The following is a 27,632-nucleotide window of genomic DNA, read 5'->3' as shown; positions in this document are numbered from 1 at the left end:
CAAAGTACTCAGTGAAACAGCATGCCGGTCATGACAACGCCTTACCTTGCACAGCTAACCCCGCCAGCCGGATCACCTGTTCCAGGCTACACCTTAATCGCCCTTCCAGCACATCCTTTTTGACTTGCAGGTAATACTGATATCTGTTCAAGGGAAGAGGGGAACAAACAACCTTAAAAACACAAACTGGGAATCTATTCTCACAACAGAGATATCTCTTAGATGCAAACCCTGTGTACAGCAGGATACACAGGCAATGCTGGCAAGGGCCATCTCTATAAAAGATAGAAAGTGACCTCTGCCCGTGTTAATCTTTCTTTGATGTAGCAGGTGCCACGTCCTGTGCATTCCGAGTTTGAGAGCATTCTCATCAAATTGCTCACTGGTAGCCCAGCAGGATGAATTACTGATAATAATTAAAAAAAAAAAAACCCAAACCAACAACTCATTCTTCATCACAGAGAGAAGAAAGAAAACCCTTTTCTACCCCTGGACACCTGCTTTAGTAGGACACCAGCCACCAATCTCTGGAATAAGGTCTAGAAACATATCACCTTTGAAATTAGAAAGCTTTGGAAGGACAAACACATCTTGAAGAGGTCAAGTCATATGAAGTTTTGATAAAGGGTGGGCTGAAGCTAATTAGAGTCAGACTTCCCCCTGACGTGTTTACAACTCAAAAACAGCACCGGAGAAGCTCTAAATGGTTTCATTTCCTTACAAAACCCAAAACCCACTCATAGAATGACATAAAGTTCAGCCACCTCCTCACCCCAGATGTTTATTCCCCAGGCACCATTTCCTCTGATGATACAGTCACGCTTTCCTAGCACTACTTCCTGGCAGACACTGATGACCTGTGTGCTCCTGGTAACTATAACTATGTATTTCAGTCTGGGGAATACAGAGGTATGAATCGATGTGCAACTTTCCAAAAAATAGCTCATCAGTGCTGCAAACTAGCAATGGCCAGTTCTACCTGCAATATCATAGCTATTAGGATGTAGCTGCCCAACTCGTACTTGAAGGAAGAACTGAAATCCTCTGCACAGCCCAGCCTTCCCCTCTTCCTCTTGGGTGGATTGGACAGAATGAAGACAATCATGTCAGCCTTTGGTGGGAAAAACCTAGACTCTGATCAGAAGAGCAAACACTGGGAGATATTTTTAAATCTTTCTCATGAAGCTTAACAGAAAGAAAATAGCCTCATCCATATTTCTCATCCAGTTTTTCACTTGATAAATTCATAATCATTTGCTGAGTTCATTCTTCAATCAAGAATTTTACTTCCTGAGCATTCTAATGAATATAAACAAGTGTCTCTACTGATCTTTAAACCAGTCTCTGAGATGTGCAGAAAACCTTTTATTCACTTGTCCAGACTTATCATTCTGAGCTCAGGGGGCACTGCTGTACTCTTCATGTACCCTCATTACCTTAGAGCTATTATCTTGAATCCCAAATCCCAGTAAACAGGAAGAGAGGTTCTACAGAAGAGCTTGTAGTCAAAAGCAATTTGCTGGTATTATTGAAAGAGCAGTTCCACTGTGTGAATGTGCACAAACTAACATTAGGTAGGAACATTCAAAAAAATTCTGTGGCGGGGCTGGGAAGGTGGCTCAGTGGTAGAGTGCTTGCCTTGCATGCCTGAGGCCTTGGGTTCGATTCCTCAGCACCACATAAGCAAAAAGAAAAAAGCCGGAAGTGGCGCTGTGGCTCAAGTGGTAAAGCGCTAGCCTTGAGCTGAAGAGCTGAGGGACAGTGCCCAGGCCCAGAGTTCAGGCCCCATGACGGGACCCCCCCTCCCCCCCCAAAAAAAACCTCTGTGGAATCAAAGGCATGTCCTATGGAACAAGGTTTTTTGTTTTGTTTTGTTTTTGCCAGTGCTGGAGCTTGAACTCACAAGCCTGCACACTCTCCTTAAGCTTCTTTTTTTTGCTCAAGGCTAGCACCCTACCACTTGAGTCACAGTGTCACTTTCGGTTTCTGTGTATATGGTACTGAGGAATCAAACCCAGGGCTTCATGCATACTAGGCAAGCATTCTACCACTAAGCCACATTCCCAGTCCAAGAGGGGGATGATTTTTTTTTTTTTTCAGTAGGTTGTGGGGCTTGAACTCTGGGCCTGGATGCTGTCCCTCAGCTCTTCAGCTCAAGGTGAGCACTCTACCACTTGAACCACAGCGCCACTTCTGGTTTTCTGAGTGGTTTATTGGAAGTAAGTGTCTCATGGACTTTTCCTGCCCGGGCTGGCTTTGAACCGCGATCTTCAGATCTCAGCCTCCTGAGTAGCTAGGATTACAGGCGTGAGCCACTGGCGCCCGGCTTAAGGGGAGTTTTTTCATAATCATCGTCATGACCTGCCCCTTTGTTCTTCACAAAAAGCAGAATAAATGAAAACTCCAAAACAAGAATTTTTACATGAATTTACAGTAACTTTATAAGTCAAAATACCCAACGCTGTAGCATTCAGAATTGCTTTAGTAGAGCTTGCCTACAAGAAATATCCTTCAGCTTTTTTCCTCTCCTGTTCACCTGCCAAGTCTCCAATGCCTCTCCCAGGCTCCAGCAATGCGTTAACATTACAGACATCCAGGCCCACTCACAGCCATGGTTCAAAGGCCAATCACCTGCTTGCCTATCTTTCCTCCCATAGGTAGTGCGCAAGTTTGTCCACAGTCACAATGACAGATCTCATGTTCCTCAGTTTCCCCCACCACACCAGGAATTCCAGCAAAAGTGTTTTACATTAATGTCTTTGCCTTGAAAAGCATGCGCACCGTCAATTACAAGCAAAGCTTGGGGTTTTATCATAACATTATTTTCAATAAATAGAAGACATGTTTTAAACCTAGTTGATGATACATAGTATTTGGTTCACCTTCTGAGAGGCAGCTTAGTAAAATCTAAAACAGGAAGGAGAACATGGGCTCTGGAAGGCTGGTTCTCTTCTCATACCAGGTAGCACAGAGGGCTTCCTGTCTGGTCTGTTAGGTGTTTCATACCCTGCTTCTGACACTGTACCTTGAACCTTCTTCCAGCTTCTTCACATTTCCCCAGACTGGGTCCTGTTTCCTGCGTCTCTGGGTCAGTTCTCAAGGGAACCGTCAAAGATGCACTCATTCAGATGAGGTAAGCTTCTCTTCAAGAGACTTTGGGAACTGCCCGGGAGCCTTTTATGAAAGAGCTTTCATGTTTGTAACCTAGTCACTTAGGAGAAACTTCCACAAGTAAGAGGGTCCTTAAGTTATCAAAACCTCTTTTAAGTGCCAAGAGTTCACTGTGAAAGCAGATACATCTTTGAAGATGAGCCACTTAGAATCTGAAGACCCTACTTTCAAAACTCAGAAATAAGAACAGAAGAGTACCAAGGAAGGAAAAGTACTAACTTGATCCTATTGCCAGAGGGTCCTACTGGCCTTTCTCATTAAAGCTAAAAAATACCAAAAACAAGGCAATGGCAACAACAGAAACTCTTAATAATCCCAAAGCAAAAATCCTAGGATAGAAAGGAATCCATAATGGTAAAGCCTATGGAAGAAAAGTACAATGGGGTTCTCTAAAGAAAGCAACAAACCATAAAACAAAATCTTACGGTAGGAAAGGAGCATAAAAGTTCACCTATTTCTGTTAATTATACACAGTTTGGATCTCCTCTATGGGCTGTTCATTCCTTCCCATCATGAGTGGTTTCCGCTTACTTGTGGCCCTATAAGCCTGAGAAACAGGTAGAAATGTATGTTTTAAACACTTTCTTTAAGGATGAGTCTACTGCAAGTGCAGTCATCCATGAGAGAACTAAAACAGAGTCTCCACTTAGAAGGATGCCATGTTTCTCTCGCACACAAAACATTTTGAAAAGATGATACCCTGGGATAGTGTCTTTTTACATGTCATACTTTGGAGGTAAAAATGATCACCCAAGCTTATAATGGCAAAGACCACTATCAATGAGCCCATGGGATCCAACAACACAGTAGCTCTAGGTTTCCTGCTCCTAACTTTCATCTAAAATATCTGAGCAAGTTCAGTATGGATCCATCCAATGTTAGGAAACAGGCTCTAGCAAGGAACATTGGGATTTTTCTGGTCACATTGGTTGAGTGCAGACTTGTGCTAGACTGTAAGGAAGGGCTCAGAGCTGCAGCAAGCAATGTTCCCTGCTGGAAGCCATCCATAGCATCTGAACAGCAGTAATGACAGGGTATCATTACCACATGAGACTGCTACTATGTAAGACTGTAGGGGGAAAAAAAGAACAAAATTCAGCTGGCTTAGGAAATCATTTCACTGGTAACATTTTTGCACAGAAAGCACTTCTGTAAAAAAAAATATATGGTATCCCACTGGAGGACTTGATTAGAAAATAGGAGCTGAAATTCTATTTTTATATCATTGGGTTCTGCTTACTTTTGATTAGAGAGTCAATTATAACAGCACTAAGACAGTGAGTCTTATTTTAGAAACACGTAATTTCATGGGAGTCACAGTGCTGGGTGGAGGGGAAAGAGGGAAAAGGAAAACATACACACACACACCAATCTATATGCCAGGAAAGTAAGTATGGGCCAACTTTCCAGAGAGATCCTCTTTGAAAAACTAAGCTCAAGGAAAACTTTTGAAACTTTCTCTTTCTCTTTTTTTTGTTTCCTTCTTTCTTTTCTTTCCCGTCTCTCTCTCTCTTCCTCCTCTCTCTTCTTAACCCTCTCCCCTCCTCTCACTTTCTTTCTTTTGCTTCCTTTGGTGGTATTGGGAATTAAACTGAGGGCCTTATACATGCTAAGAAGTACTTAGCATGCCAGCTATGCCTCCAGCCCCTTTGGGCTTTGATTATTCTCAAGGTAGGCTCTTATTCTTAGGCCAGTCTGGGACATGTTGCCAAGGATAACAGTCATACAAGACTTCTTTCCAGCCATTGTGCCTCATCTGTAGCTGGGATAATAGGAATGTATCACTGCTCCTAGTCATTGAATGAGATGCAATTTCAAGAACTTTTAGGACCTGATTGACTTCAAACTGTGATTCCCTCAGTCTCCACCTCCAAAACAGCTAGGATTATTATTCTGCGTATTCAACGACCTGGAAATAGCCCATCTGACCACTGAGGTACATAATTGGTTTTAGGACTTTTTTTTTTCCTTTCTCTTCTAAGAATTGGTAAACATAATTATGATTGTTAAATAATGGTAACGTTTATCTTTTTTGTTTTGCTTTTACTCTAAAGAGAAGATTCATTGGCTGGTTAAATGCAGGATTCTACGGCTGAAGCAGAAAAGGGCTCCTGATCATTGTTACCAGACATCACAATTGAGGATAGACAGATAACTCTTGGCTCCCTTCCAGAGGCCTCACCCTTCCTGAATGTTCCTATCTCATGGCAACTGACACTTCCAAGTTGCTTTCTCCTCTAAGATTTTGAAAAGAAAGGTTTACTGGATTTGTTTCGGTGGGGGAAAAAAATGCCATCTGGCTCCCATCAATAGAGCATTTGTACTCCTGACAGAGGTATCAAAGAACCCTTTCAAAATGACACCTTATAAGATTTTTTAAAATTGTGATGTATTTGATTTTTTCTTTTTTTATATTAATAAGGTCTTTTTATTGTGAAAATACCATACAACATCAAATACATCAAATAAGATTATCCTCAAATTTAGAGATGTACTTCGAAGATCTTTCATCTCTTCTAATTCTCATAGGAGAATTACCTAAGCACTAGGCAACTGTGTTTTACCTGCAGGTCTGTTCATTTTTCTTAGCTTAGAAAACATTGCCTATGGCCCTCTGCAAAGTCTGAGCCTCACTACCACAGAACCACCAACAAGGCTCTAGGGGCTCAGAGGCCTGAATACTCATGTGGCTTTGAAAAGAAGTTTTTCTCACTTCCAAGTTCAGGTCAGCAGAAGGGTCCCCAAAGCCTTAAGATCTGATTTTGGTCACATCTCCACCCAAGGACACGGCTTCCTCAGCATACCAGTCACAGGAGGGGCTGATAACCACGGTTGCTCAGAGAACCCCTCTCCCCACCGCAATCTGGTCATGCCTGTCAACCTCATTTCCCTTGTGATTAGCCGTGGGTCAATGAAACAGGAATAGATGTGACTATTGCTGCCAAGGTGAAGGTCTCAGAGGCAGTGCCTGTTCCCACTTGGTTCCTTTTGTCCTGAGAGCTATAGTGTACCAGCAAGAGGCTCCTGCTCCCTTAGCCTGTGTCCTGGACAAACACAACCAGAAGCAGAGTGTCATCCTCAGACAGGACAGCTGAGATGTGCAGGAATGAATCTCTGTGAGAAAGCCACAGAATTTTGGAGGCCACCTATTGTTGAAGTATGGTTAAGCCTAAGCTATTTAATAAGGGAGGGGGACTTTTAAAAAAAATCCAAGTCCAGTTCTTTCACACTTAGAATGGCAAGTTTTTGAATGAGGCAGCCCTGCTTCCTAAAGGCAAAGAGCCAGGGAGCACCAGTACAGTGCCAACCACTAGGTGGGACCTGATCCCCAGCCATTCCAAGCAGGGCCTCAGTTTCACTGAAGTTGAAATGGGAATGAAAGCAGCACTGCCTGTAATGTGTATGTTCTCATGCTTCTGAAAAAAGGGTTAAGAGAACTGAGCGCTCCCTTTCCTCAACTAGACCTTCTATGCTCCAGTTTAAGACCAAACACTTGAAAATAATTCCAGGGCATGTTTGGTAGGGGGGCCGCAACTCCAGATTTGTTTTCTCCTGGTGGCAGCTCCTCCCCCAGGAGAAAGTGACAAAGATAAAACCAGGCAGTCTAACTAACCACTTTTTTTTTTGTTTGTTTGGTTTGTCAGCTTAAATTCAGAGCCTGAGCTCTGTCACTTAGCTTTTTCACTCAAGGCTAGCACTCTACCACATTGAGCCACAGCTCCACTTCTGGTTTTCTGGCAGTTAACTGGAGTGTCACAGACTTTCCTGCCCAGGCAGCACTGAACCATGATCCTCAGATCTCAGCCTCCTGAGTAGCTAGGATTACAAGTGTGAACCGCCAGCACCCAACAAGTCTAACCACTTCTTGACACACTGAGAAGCAGCAGAGAGGAATACAAGTGAAATCTACAGAGTAGAGTCTCTCATTGCAGGCTTCCTACCTAGGAAAGTCTGCGTCTGAGCAAGTAGGATTTAGGGTCTTACGCATTCCTAAATGCAGTAACTTGTGAAAAATTAGAGCACAGCTCATCATCAACATTACCCACATCTTCACTCTGACTTTCTAAAAAGTAATCCAGACTTGTTTCTGTTGCTCCTCTATCTGAACAAATGAGACACATAGTATGTGTCACCCGTGCATTACTCATGCTATTGTTACTGGCCAAGGAAAGATAGAAAGTAAGTGTAATTCCATAGGTAAAGCCAAGTGAATGAGGGCTGTAAAGTTGTAACTACAAATCTGCAGTATCTTCAGTGCCACACATCACAGGGCTTCTATGTGCTCTTTCTTCCTCTACAGCTACAACTCAGCTAAAGCAACTTATGTCTTTCCATCTGCAAAGCCAGTAGGGATGTGATCATTTGAAGAGATGTACCTTCCTTCCATTCCTCAGTCTTTGAAGCCTTCCGAACAACTATGATGGTTGTTAGTCCAAAGGAAAAAGATTATTTTGTAATTGTTGTTGCAATAATAATATTAGTAACAATAATATATTATTATTCATTATGCTGAGGTTTGAATTCACGGCCACAAATGTGACTGGCTTGCTTGCTCTACTGGTACTCTACTACTTGAACCACACCTCTAGTCCTGGTGTATGCTGGTTATTTTGGAGATGGAGTGTAGTGATCTTAATAGAACATCCTGAAACCTCCATCTCTCAAGTCAGTGCAGAATGTACCCAAACCAAGGACAGCATGGATTTCTAACTGGTGCTTATATTGTGCCAACAGGAAACAAATGGAAAAGATTCTCTAAATGGCAGGGGGAAAAGTGAGGGCAAAGGACAAGTGCTCTTGGAATTCCAGAACAGAAAGCAGCAAAGAAGAATATTAAATCTTAGATTGAACAACGATAGCAAGGGGGAGAAAAAGCACATTCCATCCATGCTGTAAGGTTTACAGCTATAAATCCAGGTAATGAAGAGGATGGCCTACACTATGCTGTGTCAGCCAGGACCGAATAAACAGTATGCACAGGCATGCAACCAGATAAACCTGAATGCCTCCCTTCCTCTGTCCCTCCATCCTCAAAACCCTTGGGAAGAATTCTAGTTCCTGACTAGTGAAGTATAATAATGTGTTTGGTACCTGGATCCTTGTACTATCTCAAAGCTTTTATACTTAATGAATGTCCATGTTGACAAATTAAAACCCAGCACTAACAGCCAACAAAACCAACACTCCAGCAATGATTTAAAAAATGGAAATAATCCTAGGGGAGGCAGAGGGGAAAAAAAGAAAAAGACTAAAGCTAGAAATGACAAAAATCACCATAAAAGGCAAAGTTTCTTTTCCAGCCTTTTGCACAAAACAAGCTAATACCACGCATGAAAACAATAACACGCGCACATCCCAAACATATACAGACAAGATTTCCTTGGCAAGATTTCAATTCCACAAGATTTCAACCTTCACTGATCAATAAATCTCACCTTTTGCCAGGGACACCTAACTTCTTACTTAGACTCCTTAAGCTCCAATGAGTCAAGGGATTGCAATTCTTTCCTAAAAAGGATAATGTTTGTTTAAATGCATACAAACACACACTGATCTTAAGTACCCACACACAAAAAAGATAAAAACAAAATAAATAAATAAAAGGCCAATGATAGCACAGTGTTGCAAAAAGAGAAAGGCATGCCACAACCTGATCCCAGCTTTCTGCTCTTGAACTCTTGCATTAATTATGACAAATTACAGGGAATCCAAGTACAGTTTATAAGTATAATAAATGCCCTAATAATAGCCTATAATTTAATCAAGGGTTCTGTTTTAAAAAAAAGAAAACTCATTTTTTATACTACATGATACAGGAAGATGGAATGCCCTGACACTGCCGCTTTGTGTTCCATCCTATGCAGATTCCTTTATGATAATTATGTCCACGGAACTTGAAAGAGCCAGACAGATCTCAGGGCTGTGAGGTGTGATGATCTGCACTAAGAAAACATGACAGTAAAAATAGTTAAGTCTAAAAATATAAAAAGCAACTAAAGTGCTTTATGTTTTAAAATATAAGTCTATTCTGATCACTCTTAAAATCTCCAATGACTTGGAAAACAGTCTTACAGTTTCTCAAAAAGTTAAGCAAAGAATTACCCCAGCAATTATACCCTTAGGTATATAATCAAGAAAATTTAAAACATATGTTCCCATAAAAACTTGCACAGGAATAGTAACATTATTCACAATTCCCCAAAAGAGAAAACCACCCAAATGTCAATCAATTAGCAGATTTTTTTTTAATCCATACAATACTAGTCAGCCATTTAAAAAAAAAAAAAATGAACTGGTGCCAGTGGCTCATGCCTGTAACCTTAGCTACTCGGGAGTCTGAGATCTGAGGATCACAGTTCAAAGCCAGCCGGGCCCGAAAGTCTGTGAAATTCTTTTCTCCAATAAAGTACATAGAAAAATCTGAAAGTGGCCCTGTGGCTCAAGTGGTAGAGCGCTAGCCGTGAGCAAAAGAAGCTCAAGAACAGCACCCAGGCCCTGAGTTCAAGCCTCAGGACTGGAAAAAAAAAAGTTTTTAAAGAATAAACATGGATGAATTTTGAAACATTATGCTAAGTGAAAAATGCCAGACACAAAAGGCCATACTTTGTATGAATACAATCAGTAAATTCGCAGAGACAGAAAAGTACAATAGTGGTTGCCAGAGTCTGAGAGAGAGGGGAAAATAAAGGCATCACCAATAATGTTCTGAAATGAGACAGTAGAAAAATTCTACTTGTGAATGGATATATTAGGATCAAATGGATATTATGTATAGTAAAATAGTGGATTTTAGATTATCTGAATTTTATGTTAAAAAAAAAAACAACTCCAGAATACCCAGCGATTCCAATAAGAAAAAAAAAAAATCTAAATCATGAGTATAGTGCTTCATGACGCTGTCAAAATCACGTTCTTTCTACCCGTTCACCTCCCTGTACGCAGCACCCTTGACTTGAGCTTTAATCCCCTTACTGTGCTTCCCATACCACCCATACCACATTCCTTCTTCCCTTACCCTTTCTTCAGTTGGAGAACATCTCCATTTGCACAATCATCTGCCCCTTCTTCAGGCCACCGTTGTTCAAACAGTGAATCCCTTTGTAGTCTAGTACTTCACCCAGCTTCTCCTAACACTGCAAGCAGCAAGGCCCCACTCCATGGTGACCTTCCCAGGAGCCATTTGCTATCACACATGGGCACTCAGTCAATGCCTCTGAGTGGATACAACACTGACAGACAAATCTATGTGAAAGGAGGGATGCAGGGAGGGAGAGAAATGATTTACTTCACGGTGAAGTTACTGGATAAAAGAAGCAATTAAACAAAATGAAGCTGAGGTGGGAAGATCATTTAAGGCCAGGAATTCAAGATCCAGCCTAAGCAATGCAACAAGGACTCAACTTGTTCCATAAACAGAACCCATCACAGATCAAGTACAAAAGCTTTACAAACTTTCATCTTGATTAATACTCCTTTTGTGTGGATGGTTCATTGGTGTATGTGCAAATAAATTAAATTGTTCTCTGAGCTACCAAACAGCAAAGGAAGTATTAAAGAGAAAAGTCAGCCCAGGACCAACCGGAGTGAAGAACACTTTGAGTAAATGAAAGGAGTTCACACCAAGGTAGCAAAGGTCTGGTGCTATTTAGCCAGCCCAAAAAGATTCTGTAAAGGTAGCTAAGAAACAGGGAGCCTCATCTCTCCTCATGAGCAATAACTATGTCTTGACTCATCGGCTTAAAATACACCACACCTGCCTGCCCTGAAAATCATGTGTCCACAATATTACCTACCAGCCGCTGTGGGAAAGGGAGCTTAAATTACAGCGAGAAGTGGTGAGTCTTTCTGACAAGGAGCCAGCTTCGTGCCCAGAAGTCTGTGTAACAGGCTGAAAATGTGACACGCAGCAGCTGGGGAGAAGTACTAGTTAGCTATGTGCTGGGTCTGCAAAGAACACACACAAGCATCAACAGAGAAGAGGTGGTGGGAGGACCAGCTCCCTAGATGGCCTTGAGATCCACACGGCATCCCTAGAACTTACCCTCTCACTGCTAGAATGTATCCATTCAGTAATATGCCAGATGTGAAGAGGAAATGCTGACCATAGCAAATTGGAAGGCAATGAATTCTATGTCCCGAGAGAGCCTATTGATTTAAAAAGATGGAACAGAAATCCCAACCCATGAAGTCATTATGAATCTGTGAAACTGTGTGCATGGATGTGAATGACAGGACTACTGGGGACAGGCTTTTCTACCTTCGTCCACCCACACCCACCCACTAAGGACCAGCCCCCCTTCTTGGTATTTGTAAATGCTGGCCTGCCACCTCTCACACATCTGCTGCACTCAAGAAACAGGTCAAAGGCATGAAGACCTGCTAGCTGTGGGACCTTCATCTAGGTGTTGAGAGAGAATGGTCCCACCTGTCATTTGACTGTGGATTTTTTTTTTCCTGTTTGTAGTGATGGATGGAGAATCTTTTCCACCCATAGCTACTTTTAATCAAATCTATCTATCCAATATGATGCTTCAGTACTCTATGTGAGCAATGTCAGCCATGTATCACTCCCTGCAACCACGGCTGTATTCAAAGTTGCCCCTGATTCTGAGCCACTCAAACCTACTTTTAATACTGGTTTTTTTGCCAGTATTGATAAACCTAAGTGTTAACGATTTCTAATGACTTGGCTGCAGACTGTAGCCGTTAAATACTCAGGTGTTCATTTATCCCATGATTTTAGTCACTAGATGCCTATTTTTTAATGCTGAGAGAGAGAAAGAGAATGAGAGAAGGGCTGGGAAGGTGGCTCAGTGGTAGAGCGCTTGCTTTGCATGCATGAGGCCCTGGGTTCGATTCCTCAGCACCACATAAGCAAAAAGAAAAAAGCTGGAAGTGGTGCTGTGGCTCAAGTGGTAGAGAGCTAGCCTTGAGCTGCAGAGCTGAGGGACAGTGCCCAGGCCCAGAGTTCAGGCCCCACAACTGGACCCCCCCCAAAAAAAAGAGAATGGGAGAGACTGAGAGAGAGAGAGAGAGAGAGTCAGAAGGTTATTAAAACATCATAACATGAAAACACTATTTACTGATTTTTTTTTGCCCCAGGTTCTAGGGCTTGAACTCAAGGCCTCCGTGCTGTCCCTGAACTTTAGTGCTCAAAGCTAATGCTCTACCACTTTGAGCTACAGCTCCACTTCTGGCTTCTTTTGCTAGCTAGTTGGAGATAACGAATCTCATAGCCTTTCTTGCCTAGGCTGGCTTTGAACCATGATCCTCAGATCTCAGCCTCCTAAGTAGCTAGGATTACAGGCAGGAGCCACTAGCGCTCAACTACACTTACTGATTTTTTAATGCTAGAAATGAGTAACTTATTCTTACTGAATCTTCAAAAGTAGCCAAGGATATCAAATATGACAACTGCCAAAGATAAAACCTCAAACCAGCAAACATCTCACTGGCCAAGAATCTAGTATCTACTGTAGCTGTTCTGATTTCTGCCAAAAACATACTTGATGTTTTCAAGCAAAGCAATGTTCTCTCCTACTCCTCTTTTCAAATCTCTCCAGAGGTTCCAGGAATAAAGGGATGAAGTATTCATTTGTTGAATGTGATTTAAGAACAGTTTTAGTTGTTTTTCCTTCTTTCAGATTTTAAGTTTCCTAACTGCATTAGTCTCCACAACAAAATCTTTTATAATCCTCAACACAAAGCAAACTTTATAGCTAGAGAACAAAAATGACCCAAAGGAAAAAAAAATAAGACTACATACAGGTAGAGACAAAGTAACTTTTTGAAGGACATGGGTAGGGGGGATTGTTAAGCAGAGAACTATAATTTCCAAGTCTAAGAAAACTCCTATCTATTTCATGGAAGAAGGTGTTACAGATGTATTCCTCCTTCTAAACCCAGACATAAGAATGTTAAACCATCTCATTAGGAAATAGAATGGAATATATTCTAAGGGACATATCCCCTAGAATGTGGAAGCATTGCTTTGGCTTGGATATGAATGCTCCCCAAAGGTCTATATGTTCAAGGCTTATTCCCAGTGTGGCTCTGTTGGGAGGTGGAAGAATATTTATGAGGGACTAATGGGAGGTCTTCTGGTAATAGGAATAAAAGTGTCCTTAAAGAGGATAGTGGGAGTCTAGTCCCTTCTTCTCCTTTCTCTGTTACCCTAGAAGCAACTCTGCCATAAACTACCATCATGATGTTCTGCTGTAGGCCCCAAACAACAGATCCAATTCATGTTCTGTCTAGGTAGGCACATAATCTTTCAGTGGTACCTGGGAATTAACTCAAGGTTTGGAGTATCCTATCACTTGAGCCATGTCCCCAGCCCTTTTTGCTTTAGTTTGTTTTTCAAAAAGTCTTGTGTTTTTGCTCAGAAATTACTCAAAACAAATGAGAGTTTTGTGATGAGCTGGGGGGAAAAAAGGAATTTCTTGTCATTAACTTATTGGGAGGGGCTGGGAAGGTGGCTCAGTGGTAGAACGCTTGCCTTGCATGCATGAGGCCCTGGGTTCGATTCCTCAGCATCACATAAGCAAAAAGAATAAAGCCGGAAGTGGCGCTGTGGCTCAAGTGGTAGAGTGGTAGCCTTGAGCTGAATTGCTGAGGGACAGCGCCCAGGCCCAGAGTTCAGGTCCACGACTGGACCCCAAAAAAAAAATATTGGGAGCTGGGAAGGTGGCTCAGTGGTAGAGCGCTTGCCTTGCTTGCCTGAGGCCCTGGGTTCCATTCCTCAGCACCACATAAGCAAAAAAGAAAAAAGCCAGAAGTGGCGCTGTGGCTCAAGTGGTAGAGCGCTAGCCTTGAGCTGAGCTGAATTGCTGAGGGACAGCGCCCAGGCCCAGAGTTCAGGTCCACGACCGGACCCAAAATAAAATAAAATAAAATAACATATTGGGAGCTATAGATTTAGCAGATAGGTTTTCATTAATAACCTCACCAAACTAAAACTTTAAGGAAGAAATTATATAAATTAGTTTCAGGATGCATAGAGATTTCATACTAAGAATCTGTGACCCAACAGTTACAGGAAAACCTTGTTCCAAGAAACTAAAAGTTTACATAAAAAGATCTGACTGTCTTAATATAGCTGTGGTAAAAGGGACTTACTTAACAAGCTAGGAAGTAAGATAAGAGGCTAAGTTTTCTTAGCCTCTTAGGTTTCTCCACCATCTTATGGGAAGTTCCCAGGGGAATAAAAAGCCATGCAAGCAGCCAGCTTCTGGTCTTCCTCCATTGTTGGCTAAAACCACACTGAGTCATTACTAGGCAACAAGGGACTAAGTCTGTGTTGGCTAAAGGGAGTAGTAAACACCAACATCTCTATTTTACAGATGAGGAAACTGGCTCATAGAGGGTTGGTAGCGTATACAAAGTTACACAAAGGCTAGAGCCAAAAAAAATAGAAATGCAAGGCTCTTTTTGCTACAATTCAGTTGATCTGGATCACATACTAGCTATCCATGAGGATTTCATGCCTTCCAACCTCCAACTATCAACAGTTGAGCTTAGTAGACATTTGGGAAACACAAGAGGGCTCATAGCTCCAGGTCTGGCTTGTTTTCCTGTCCAACAGTGATGACTGACTTCTCAAAATCGAATGTCTTCTTCATCCCATTTGCCGCTTTTCAACCAACCCTCCCTGGGATGGTCTCTCAGGCCTTTTTGGACTGGTTCGCATCATCTGATGCTGTCAGAAGGAAAGGAATAGCTCTAGCTCGGGGGTGGAGATGTCCTACTATAATCTTCAAGTGGCCAAAGTAGGCAAAATGATGATGGACACAATTTTTTTAAGCACTCAAGAAAGAATGTATATAAACAAAGATGAGGGCAGCAACAGCTAAACAGAAAAGAAACACGAAGAATCTCAGGATCTGCCAATATAAAACACCAACTTCAGCTGAGCAGCCATCAGGAGACAGTGCCTTCTATTTAAAACACAGGCTTTGGTTCAGAGTGTCAGAGGAGGGAACAAGAATCTACACTTTACAAAAATGCTACAGGTGACACTGGTAAAGCACGCACACGCCCTAATGTCTTAGTTTTACTTTTTAATAACTGTCACTTAGCAAGAACCCATTATCTCTTTAAGTAATTTCTTATTCAGATCTCTATCTTTTCAGATGAAATTCTCTTCAAGTTACAAATGCCGGGAGATTAGCATCAGGTCAGCCTCACTCATCCAGTCTGGCTCACTGTCCTACACAGCTGCCTGGCCATCTGCAAACTGCAAATCAGAGTCCACTATATCCTGTTTCCTCAAACACCCCGATCATCTTAGCCTGCCCACACACAGCACAAGACACACAACCAGCTAGGCCCTCTGCACTGTGCCTGTTCCCACATGTGGGCCTGGGCTGAGGTTAAGACCCTCTTGCAAAAAACATGGTAATGACACAAAATTTGTGCTTAAATTGTTTCTTTGCTATTCCACCTAAGGGAAGTGCCCAAGAAAAATCCCAGAGCTGAAGCTGCCTTCACTGAGAGTCCTTTGTTGTTGTTGTTTGGTGGGGATAACTGTGACTTGAGAGATTCTTGACTCGGTACCAAATTTAATCTCAACACAAAGTTTCCAATACAACAGGAGTAGAGTGACATTAGTTATACAATTAACCAGATACCAGCACCATAATGTCTCAATGTGGTTAGGCTGAACTGTTATCTCCCCAGCATGCTCTTCCTATACATTTCCAGTTATATAAGCCATAAAGATTGGCATGGGATAGAAAATATAGATGGGGGATCCCTTGTCTGAAGTGCTTTGGACCAGAAGTGTCTCAGATATTAAATATTTTCAATAATAGAAATAATTGCATAAACTTTACTGGCTAGTCTGCAAATCCGATTACAAAATTGTGCCGAAGTTAGAATTGCAAATTTGGGGTTTCAGAGGATTTTGGATTTCTGCTTTGTAAAGTTCCAAAGGAGAGATGCTTGATCTGGGTTTGAACAGCTGCCCAAGTGATACCGTAGGCTCCTCCTACTTTCCAATATATCAAATCATGCATTACCATATTGGGATATTGCTTAGTGCTAAACACAATGATTGGTACTTTTTGAATTAAACTCTACCCCATTATGTCATCTGATATGTGACTGCACTAATGGTAGGTATGGAGACTTACCAAGAAACAAATACTTGACAGTGAAGGCTCTGACTTCAATTATGTACTCATTCTATTATAGCGGTTTGGGACCCATACTTCATTATTTTATTTCCAGCTGTTGTCTTCTTGGACATTCAACGAAAATATTAGCTCTTTGTCAATTCCAGCCAGTACTGGAAATATACAATGGAATTCTAGCATAACCCTAACCCATATTCAGATCTGCCAACAGTATCTCCTCCTCGGTCTACCTCTTTCCATAGCAGGTCCTTTATTTCAGCTCAGGGATCCTAATGACAAACACTTTCAAAGTTTTCCATAGAATGCTGGATTTCTCACCTTAGTCATCACAGTAAAATACCTTTTCTTCCTTCTTCCTAATGTGACAGCTGGTCAAAAACACTCGTTTCTAACACTGCTTCATCTCCGTGGACATTCTATTTAAGTATCAAGTGTCTGGCTTGCATTTCAGTTAAACTTATGTCAAATTTGCTGGGCTTTTGCTCTGAATAGCAGTAACTCATTTTTATGTTGGCAGGAAACAGCAGGCGAAATGTCTACTCACTGTCCCCAGCTACAAGCGGAAGATTGACGGGTTGACCTTGAAAAGAGTTGGGTTATAAAGTAGAACATGTTGCAACATGCCCAGCTAGGATTCCTCCTCCCCGGCTTTTACAAACGACATCAGAAAGCAGCATCACTATTTTATCGTCACACCTGGGAACATGACACATGCTGACACCACTTTACTATTTATTTCTGGGGTCTCAATTTTCTACTCTTCTAAAGGACTCGGTGTCATCTGAAAGCCTGGCACTTTCACTTTGTGCTCAGGGCTGGAGATGACTGATAGAAATCCATCGTAGCTCCCATCTGTACATAATGCTCACTATTTAAAGGCCTCCATTCAAGAGAAGCCCCATTTCCCCCAGCTTTGTATCTTCTGTCTATACCACTTCCTTTAGCTTTGACAAAACTCATCTCATCCAATTCCACCAATTCCACAGTATGTCTCAGCGGTATGGGGAGGAGAGGACTGACAAAAAGCTCTCTGTGAGCTTAAATAAATCCTCCCCATGGGCTTTCCCATGTCAGCAGGCCTGGTTCACCTAAAAACATCCCAGAGATGGACTAAGAGCAGACTTCTGTCACTAAACAGCTGTGTGACTGAAAAGTCCTATTGCCACTCTGGTTCTGTATTTCTTCATCTTTAAAATGATGTGACCAAGTCCTGTTATCTGTGGGACTTCATGCTTTAATGTAAGACTAGGAGTCTGGCAAAACTATTCCTTCCCAAATAAGCTATGGTTGTTTGTGTGATTTGTTCGGTTCACAAACAATTGGCACTATTACTATGGATGAACCTTTAATGGGTAATTAGAGATGAGGCAGATATTGCAAACAATCAAATGGAAATCATACAATCAAGCGGAAATCTGAAAAAAAAATACTAGAGCCTTCTCTCCAACAGCAAGTTCGGGGACCTATAATCTAGGACCAGCTTCCTAATGAGTACTCCAAAGAAATGACACTCTCCTACCCAGCTCAGGCATTACAGTCTCGTGGGCAGTTGAAAGTATTAAGACAGCTTGGTGTTAGATGGCATAAATCCACCTGGGCCACTGAGGAAAACTGGTTGATCTGAATCTTTAGAAGGACTGCATATTATGTGATCTGTGCCAAGTATTAGCTACCATAACCTAGGCACCTACAGGGCCAGAAAGGTTGCATGAAGACATAAATATTCCCCCTCAGGAAAACACAGAGTAGTGCAGAACCAGGCCACGCTAGACTACATCTGTCTATTTGTAAGGTATCTCAATTCACTTCTTTCAGAAATGATCCCACTGACAGAATAACAACCTATCAGTACCTGCCCTCTTAGTAAAAACTCTTGATTTTAGCCAGAAACACTTCCCTAGAAACTAAATGCCCTGTTAGCTCTGGTGAATGAATGTTGTCTGGCAAAATAAAAGATACAACTTATCTGATAGCTCAATTTCTACTTGATGGGAATTAAAACCTCCATTTATTTTTTTTACAAAATACTTTATTTCAGGGACTAAGAGCTACTATTTCACAGGGGCTCCATAACAAACGAAAAGAAAACCACTTAAGATACTAAGCGTACAGCACCTTGTACATGAATGCCAGCCACAATCATTAGCACCATTGGTAGACTTGTATCCAGTGACAGAATGCATGGCACATTCTTCCACAGAAGGCCACTGAATTAGAATATTCCCCATGCTGGGGAGGTTTAGAAGTCTTGAAGTCTGTATTTTACAGCTGCCCAGGCATTGTGAGTCTTCCAGATGTGGACCAAGAATATCTCACCTTTCCTTCTTCCCTCCCACCCATCATCCCAGTCCAACTCCATTCATGTTCCAACACTGGCACTGCAGGCAAAAATTACAGCAAAAGACTCCAAAGCATCTACTCTCTCTCTCACTCAAAGATACATATTTTTAAAAATCCATTTTGAAGTCAACAAAGCATCCCCAATCCCACCCACTATAATGAAACCCTTCTAATGAAATCCTGTGAATCCTTTATAAGGAGTGGACGTCTTTAAAAAGTTCACAAAGCATAGCTTGCATGCTTTGACATGACAGAACATCTCTTCCCATAGCTTCTATTTGTTTTTTCTCCTCTCCACCCCTTTGTTAAGGGTAAATACTACATCATGGCACCATCATGTTCTATATTTACAATGTTGAATCCATATTCTATTGTAAACCTTTAATACTTCAAGGGTTGACTGCTAAATCTTTCTCAGCTTTACAATGTAAGACAATCATTTGGAACAAGTGAATGAATGTAACTTTGAAAAATCAAGAAGTTCTTAGACTTAATGCTTTTTCTTGAGAAATTATTTTTAAATTTTTTAAACAAAACACATCATTTAGGTTTGCTTTTAAGCAATTCCAAATTACAGATCATTAAACATATATTAGTCAGATGATATTAAAATGTATAATAAAATTACCATCTCAAAGGCAAAAGTTGTTTTGAGTATACTGGAGATGCTTGGTTTTGTCAGCTTTGCTTTACAAAGTCTGATATGCTTTGACACAAAGAACACATATAAGCCTTTGTATTTTGTAAAGAGTACAGCCCAAATGCAACAGATAAATTAAAGCCAGTACAACATAAATAGATGCCTTTTGATATCTGAGTAGGGCCTGATTTATATCCTATTGAAATGAATTTATATCTTCTTCAATAAATAATGAATTATGTCAAGTAGTATTACTAAAAAAATCACTGATTTATTTTGCTATCTTATTGTACCCTGGAGGAAAACAATATCAGAGAAGCCCCTAGTTTAGCACTACGGTTAATGTTATTTACTTCATCTGTACTCCTAACTTCCACCATGCCCATCTTGTAAATGATAGCTTTTACCTGGGAGGGAGGAACAGCAAGAGGCAATTCTAAGCATTTGGAAGATTTGAACAATGCAGATTGCATATGATTAACTTTTTAAACATCTAAACTTCACAAACCTCTTCACAGTACAACATGGGCAGATCCTAGCTGACGATGGAGACCAGCTAAACAATCTACTGCCCTAAAGGAAACTGCATTGGCTTTATTCCATCTCACTATCCTCTGCAAGGAGTAAGTCCAGAAGCAGAAATGGTGATTTTGAAAAAAAGTCAAGTTTCTACTTGCATGTTTGTAAATAGCTAATGAAAATGTTAACTTATTCTCCGGGGATTTCGTTTGCAAACTTTTTAATTTGGTCATACTTGTAACAGCAGATTCTGGTCCTAAAAATAAATTGCAAAGCAACAAAGTAGGTAGCAGAAATGAATAGACATGGAGAGACAGAAGTCTTACCCTGGGATGGATATTAAAGATGTAGAGTCTGATGCCAGGTTGAAATTCAGGATCTGTTGTTGGAAATTAAGAATTTCAAGCAAGTTCAGGCCTTTTCTGAGCACGGGGCCATGTGCTACCGACTGCACAGGCTACAGAGCCATGATACTGGCTTTGTCCTAGGGCTTTCACCATAATAGGAACAGAACCTCGTTCAGTAAGTAAATAGAGTCAGCGATGTTATCAGAAGAAATGTAAATAAAGCTTCCAATAAAACCAAATACATGAAAATGAAATAAAGCTATTTAGAGACACAATTCTTGATGGTGGGGATAGGAAAGTTGAGACCTTCACATCTGTACATGTTTCACTCCCTATTATGATGTCTAACCTGGATTAGGTTATTTAATGAAACCTGAAATGCAAAGGGATGCAAATGGCAGCTAACCTTTTCGGTAACATTAAATATTCTGTGAAGGAAAGCAATTCTTCCCTCCTATCTCAGAACCTGCTACATAAACTCCACAGAATATTTGAGATTAGATCATGTATCAACTGCATCTTAAAATATCTAAAGTATCTGGGCAGAAGCAATGCTGTTCTCAGTAACCAAGAGAGGGAAAATGAAGTTCTCATTCACAGCCGGAGATGGAAAGGAGGGTTGGTGGTCTCAAGAAATTGTATCCACAGGAAATTCAGGCGGACTCTTAAGTCCCACTGGAAGGGAGACCCTATTTCCAAACCCATGCATAAACTTTATATATCCGTTAAAATGGCATTTCAAAATAATAAAGAACCAGAGGAACACAATAAAGAGTGCTGTAAAAGGAAATGGAAACATTACAGTAATTAGAGCTTTTAAAATAGGCACTTTGAACACTGACTAGGTTTGTCTGCCACGGCACCAAGGCGACTCCAAGAATTTAAGGGGAAAGTAGCAGTATACCCAGAAAAGGAACAGTGAGGAGAACTATATAAGGTCACAGGAACTACTTGCTGAAACCTCACTTACCTGAGGGTATGGCTGGGGCTGGAAAAGATGAGGGAGAGAAATGGGAAGAGGTGACACTGATCAAGATACACTCTACTTATTAAACTGATCTGTTTGACTGAAACTCCTTTGTATAAAACTACTTAGAGATAATTTTAAAAACTAAAGTTTAAAACTATGCAGTCTCTCTTCTCTCTCTTCTCATACACCCACACCCGCCCACACCCATACCCCCCTCCCCCTCCTCACCCCCATTTTGTCCCTTACAGTGATATGGGTCTTCATCTAACCTGGCTTTGCCACCAATATGTCACAGGCTTGGATTATATAATTAGAAGAAATGAGGCCCCTCTCAGTCTACAAATCCAACAACCTAACTCCTTTGTCATACACTGTCATTAAAAAAAAAAAATGCTTGCCTTCTTTTTGGCATATAAACAGGCCAGCTTTAAACATAGGCACTTATTTCTAGTTGGAAGAAGACATGTCCAGTCAGTTCTTCCAAGACAGGAGCTCCCTCCAACACTGCAGAAGGCCCCATTCAAGCCCATACAGAGATTAAGGTTTCGGTGGGGGTTTTTTTAATTTTTACTTTTTTAATCCTTCTGGTAATGACTGCTGGGCAGTGTTACCCAACAGATAAAGAAAGAGACAGCCTTGAAGTTCAGTACTTTGTAAGCACTGACTAGTATACATCCAAAGAGTGACCCTCAGGAGTGGCGGTGCATGCCTGTAATCCCAACAGTTGGGAGACTAAGACAAAAGGATGTTATGTTTGAGATCAATGTGGGCTACATAAGAAGTTCAAGACCAGCCTGGGCTACATAGACAGATACCCCGTAGGAGGGAAAGAAGGAAGGGAGGGAGGGATGGAGGGAGGGAGGGAGAAAAGATTCAGAAGAGTGATGTTAAGCACATAGAGGCTGAAAATACAGAAAACTCAGGGAGAGCACACAAAGAGAGACAGAGGGAACATTGGAACAGGCCCAATGGTCCTATAGCCTTCTTCAGATTCCAATGGTCTGTTCATAGCCATGGAAGAGACTATGCTGGCTAAGGCAGTAATGGCACTGATTGCATTCTGAAGAGGGCACATCACTAATAGGGTGGACAGCCCCATTCCAAGTCCCGGAAAATGAAAAATTGCTATCAGTACCATGCAACTATGCCATGTATCAGTGAGTAATACAAGACAAACATTCTGAAGCCGGGCGCTGGTGGCTCACGCCTGTAATCCTAGCTACTCAGGAGGCTGAGATCTGAGGATTGCGGTTCAAAGCCAGCCCAGGCAGGAAAGACCGTGAGACTCCTATCTCCAATAAACCACCAGAAAACCGGAAGTGGTGCTGTAGCTCAAGTGGTAGAGCACTCGCCTTGAGCTGAAGAGCTGAGGGACAGCGCCCAGGCCCAGAGTTCAAGCGCCATGACCAACAAAAAAAAAAAAAAAGACAAACATTCTGGTAAAAAGCAAAATATCCTAAAGCATTCCAGAGGCTATGCATGTAACTCAGTAAGCAACATTTTGAAGGTGAAACTTGCTCTTCAAACAAACCAACAAACAAACAACCCACTTTTTCTTTTACTAATGTGCTGCTGAGTACTGGGGCTGAGAGAGGGGAAGAGGTAGAACATTAAAGATGGACTTCCTCACTGAGGAAGATTTGGAAAAAAAAAAAAAACACACATGTAAAAAGCACTGATTATAGCCAGCAGTTTTCTGGCATAGCCTTTGCCATTATAAAGTATCCTTCTGGTTAAGAATTTCTGCACCTCTCACAAACCATCTTTTTTTTTTTTTTAACTTTGAGTCCAGAAAAATTGGAAAACCATGTGTTGATGATGAGCCTGTTGCTATGCAAATCATTAAAACAAATTACCAAAGTCTTTCCATAGAATGGGGAGGACGGAGTGGGAGGTGTGGGGGTGGGGAGAAGACCTGCAGCCAGAGTCCCTCTGCTGAACAGAAAACTGGCAAGAAGGCAGAGGAGATGGGAAGCAGTGTGGAAAGAATTGCAGTAGTCCCATCTCTTGAGTCATTCTCACTGAGGGGGGAAAACTAACATTTTCAAAGCTCCAGAGGAACACATCTCATAGCTTGGAGTGAGGTGAACACACTCAGTAGGTCTTAATCTCTTTAATTCCTATGGTTTCATGACTCCTTCCCCATCTGTATGTGATCCTCGCAAGAGTTTTTTCACATACTTCTGGAATAAGGTCAAGGGATTTCTTCTTTCTCTCTTATTTGTATTCCTATTTGTATCTCCTTTTGATAGCCATGTCTTCTCATTCAATTATCACCTCAAGGTCAAGCCTGAATTGTCCACTTCCTTCGCCAACACAGTCATAGTATCTTGGCAGGTTTCCTGCATTATGAACAGACTTGTTCCTCAACAAGCCACATTCAGCAGATGAGATAGAGAAGGTCGACTTGATGTCAGAGAAACTCTTGCTTCCCAATTTTCGAATTCAAAGCTATTTTAGAGTTGATCATTTTAATAAAGTCAATAGTTGGCAACCAAAAAAATTTTCAAATTGTTGTTGTGTTATGAATAGCCTATTTTCACATGCAAGTTTCCAAGGGTGAAATTATCTGAGGACAAGAAATAAACACCTCCAAATATATCTGCCTTTTACCAGCATGTGTCTTGAGACTGTGTGTGTGTATATGTGTGTGTACACACAAGCATATACATGTATGGGCTTACATATATACCAAAAAACTCTATAATATTCATAACTATCATGAATAACTTCCCATAGCTAAGGTTATGGAAAAGTTTGACTTTCAAAGAGAAATTGTCAGACCCATATCAGCAGGTGATAGTGAAAACAAGTTGCAAGTTTGGTTGGCTGCAAAAGCTGTTTTGTTTTGTTAAAAAAAAGCACAGATGGTTTCTCCAAGGGTAAACCTGCAAATGAAAGATCTATTTCCATTTCTAATCTATGCAAACATCTTACTCTGTGGGGCATCACAAAGACTAACTGTTTTGTGTCAGACACTACAGATCCCAGGTGCTCTGGGAGAGACCAAAGCCCATCTCTATCTACCTGAGATGCCCAGTAACTCAGATAACAGGGGATGACTGAAGAGTTAGTCATTAACCCAGCTTCTAATGAATGTTGTTGGGCCTCTGGTGACACATTCTGCTGGAATCTTGCCCCACCTCCACTTGGTTACTCTGCCTGAAAGGCAGTGGCAATATTCCCTCTGAAACACAGAAGCATTTACAAACCTACCCACTGAGGCCCAGATTCTCACAAGCTCCCACTCACTCTTCGTGTCACCCTTGACCCTGAGTTAACTTCACCTGTTAGTCTCTAACACTAAGCTCAGAGCACTTCAGTAGTTCAAAATAGGATTCTGTTCAAACCAGCTCTCCTTTGTTGCTGCAGTGAATATCCCTCCCATCCGTGGCACTCCACCTCCCTGAATCACACACCTGGGTCATTGTTGGTGGTCTTCAACCTTCCCAAGTGTATCTAATTCTCTTGTTCTTTTCTTTCTGCCACTATCAACTTTCCTTTCTTCATTTTCAACACTCTTATTACGCCACCTCCCTAGCTTTAGTCTTTCACTCACTAAGACACCCCTTGGCACATTCCAGTTTTAGGGCCTCTTGAGGGCAATGAAAGTTTTTGAGGTGTTAGAAAAACCACATGCACACAACTCCTCATACTTGCCAAGTTCCCAACGTTAAACAGCACTTGCCATCAAAAAGCAGGTTATACCTGAAACCAACAACACAGGTTCATTCCAATGTATGATTTTTTGTTGTTGTTGTTTGTTTGGGATGGTGGTGGTTTTTCTGCTCCAATGAGAGGAAGAATATGCTTCAAAATCCTGCACTGGAAAATAGTTCTTTCCCTCCGTGTTAACTTTTATTTTAAAATGGACCAGGCTAACTGACCAAAAGAAATCTTATAGCAAAAGGAAGTCTTCACTACTTCCAATAGTTCCTACTCTTACACCTTACATTTTGAAGTAAACACTTGTTAGTTTACAAATTCAAATAATGACAGTTAAGTAACACAGCTTTAAGTTTGCAAATTCAAATAATGACAGTTAAGTAACACAGCTTTAAGTTTGCTTACCTGAAAAACAAAAAAAGTAGCCTTTTAGAGCTTAATCCATTGATTCCCAAGTTTACAAAAGTACCAGAATCACCTGAGGAGTCCTTTTTAAACAATACCTCATCTCCTGACCTCTAGCCTTAGGCATTCCAATTCCAATTCATATTTATAATAAATGGTCCTTATAATAAATATAAGTGTTATATAGTAGGGCCTGGTCTGAGAACTACTATCCATTCTAAAATGGTAATCTTCCTCTGTAATATACCAAACAGGTATTTCCTCTTTGCTACAATATTCACAAGAGCTCTCAGCCTTCCACAAGTCCTCTTGTACTTTTTTAAAGTTTTTTATTGTAAAAACAGTGTACAGACAGGTTATAGTTACATGAGTAAGGTAACAGTACATTTCCTATCGAGCACTGTTACCTCCTCCTTTGTTTTTCCCCTACCATCCCTTCTTTCCCCCTCTTGTACTTTTTATATGGCTTCAGTTATTAGAAACTGTGTTCTTCTGTTAAGCCAAACAGCCAACATCTTTTAGCTCCTTAAACTTGGCTTACTGTAGTTCTTCATTTTGCTCTCCAGAGTTAAAACAGAAGTCTCCCTGACAAGAGTCTTCAGATGTCTAAAAGGCAGCTGCTGTACTTTGAAAGATGGCAGTTTTCAAAGTTTTACTCAAACCTTTTTCTTTAAGTTCATAACATACCATTTCTGAGTCCCTCGTCACTTTAATTGCTCTTTCTCTCAATAACAAGACATTACATCTTAATACTTCCAACTCTCCACTTTCCTTATACACTTTTTTCAATATTTACTAATTTACAAGTCTGTGTTTTAGCTTTATCACTTTTGTCTTCCTTTTAATGGTCCAGTAGCTTAGAAATAAGTAGTATAAAGTACCCAAGGAAGACTCAGAAGCCACTGGAATCTTTCCCATTTGGAAGAGTTAATCACTTTTTTATACAGGATAGACTTAGATAAGGGACGTAACTTGAAAACAGTGTGTCACAGTGCATGATAGAGTGCTTCAAATGACTCCTGAGAATGATTGAACCCCACATCTGGTGGTGTTTAGAACTGGGCTATGGGCTAATGCATGTCCTCTATTTTCACATGTACCACATCGTTAACAATAGTTTTATTTAAAAAATAATGATAATAAAGAGAAAATAGAAACTATCAGAGATAATATGTAAAAGTCTCAACTGTACCCTACCCTTATTCCAGAAACTGAAAATCTTTAAAAAATCAACACAATGAGCAACCCTATGTTACTATATGTTCTTCTAAAGCATGTTTCTTACCTGGCTTCCCAAGAACTCTGAAGATCAAGGTCAGAGAAAAAGGTGGGTTTATGTGATTTCCTCTCCTACTAAAAATATCTATTTTGTGAAGAAGCTTCCCAGGTATTCTCATGGCATATGCCTACTGGCCCTTGGCTTGGGTGATTAACTTTTATTAAGTCACTAGCACACCCATTTTACTCACCGTTCTCCAATAACACTTCTATGATGTCAGACACAAAATTCTACCTGGCTCAGGGTCACAAGTGCCTTACCAATGTTACACAAAATCTACAGATTAGATCTATAGATTCAAACAAAATTCTACAGCCCCAAAGCAACCACCAAACAATCACTAACTCCTCCACCATTTCTGCCAGTAAATACACATAGTACATACACATATATAGAGAGAGAAAGAGAAAGAGGTAATATACAGCCAGCTCATCTGCTTCTTTAGAAGCCTCACAGTTAGTCCCCACCCTTAAAGGGAACTTAGGGGGAGGGAGGGAGAGAATATTCCTACCTTGTGGCCTCTTGCTGAAGCCATGACACATTTGGCACATAAAACATAACTCCAAAGAAAAGCAGAGGCTCATTAGCAAATTTGTCCAGATGTTTCTTCAGTGGTTTCTCCAACTCCACCCATCTTGCTTGCTGGCTCTTGCTGAGAAACCAAAGGCCGAAGTAGTGGGTCTAGATAAAAGGATAAAATCACCATCAGTTTGCGCTTACCACAAGCATCCCAAGACCACACAGCAAGCCAGGCTCCAGACCCTATGTCATTATCCATAGTTCCTCAGACTATACACCAGGAGCCAGCTTCTACTTTCTAGATCTGGGTTCAAATGAAAAGAAATTATATCATCAGTGCAATATAGTATTGTACAGAGAGCATCCAGATGCAGTTATTACCCAGTGTTGCTATTTGCACGAGTGTTTGATAAGAAGGTTCATGCAGGGTGGAGAGAACTGCAGACATTTTCTTCTAAGTTCTGAAGGCTATGTGCTTTCTCAATGCCTCATGATTTCAAATAGAGCAAACTGTTAGCAAAGGCTAACACAGCTCCCACACCTGCTACAGAAGAATTTACTACCCGATTCTGAAGATAAGACCTTCTGCCAATTTTGCTATAGTATGCACTATAGCAGGGGGAAAAAGCATATAATACCA

At 41.0% G+C, this 27,632-nt stretch overlaps 1 protein-coding gene across 2 annotated transcripts in view; it reads right to left on the bottom strand.

Moving 5' to 3' along the window:
• Ptpn14 (protein tyrosine phosphatase non-receptor type 14) overlaps positions 1–27,632 on the bottom strand; it is a 94,521-nt gene that overhangs the window by 54,708 nt on the left and 12,181 nt on the right. For both annotated transcript variants that reach the window (XM_042682262.1, XM_042682263.1), the window contains exons 2-3: positions 26,985–27,154; positions 46–143 (exon numbers count right to left, since the gene is read on the bottom strand). In XM_042682262.1, the coding sequence (XP_042538196.1) occupies positions 46–143; positions 26,985–27,154 (268 nt within the window). The remainder of the gene's footprint in view (positions 1–45; positions 144–26,984; positions 27,155–27,632) is intronic.

The sequence above is a fragment of the Dipodomys spectabilis genome, unplaced genomic scaffold (assembly GCF_019054845.1).
Source record: "Dipodomys spectabilis isolate Male_0828 unplaced genomic scaffold, ASM1905484v1 ptg000069l, whole genome shotgun sequence".
In the NCBI taxonomy this organism is placed as follows: domain Eukaryota; kingdom Metazoa; phylum Chordata; class Mammalia; order Rodentia; family Heteromyidae; genus Dipodomys; species Dipodomys spectabilis.
The sequence above is the reverse complement of the archived record's forward strand: the minus strand, read 5'-3'. Positions and strand labels throughout refer to the sequence as shown.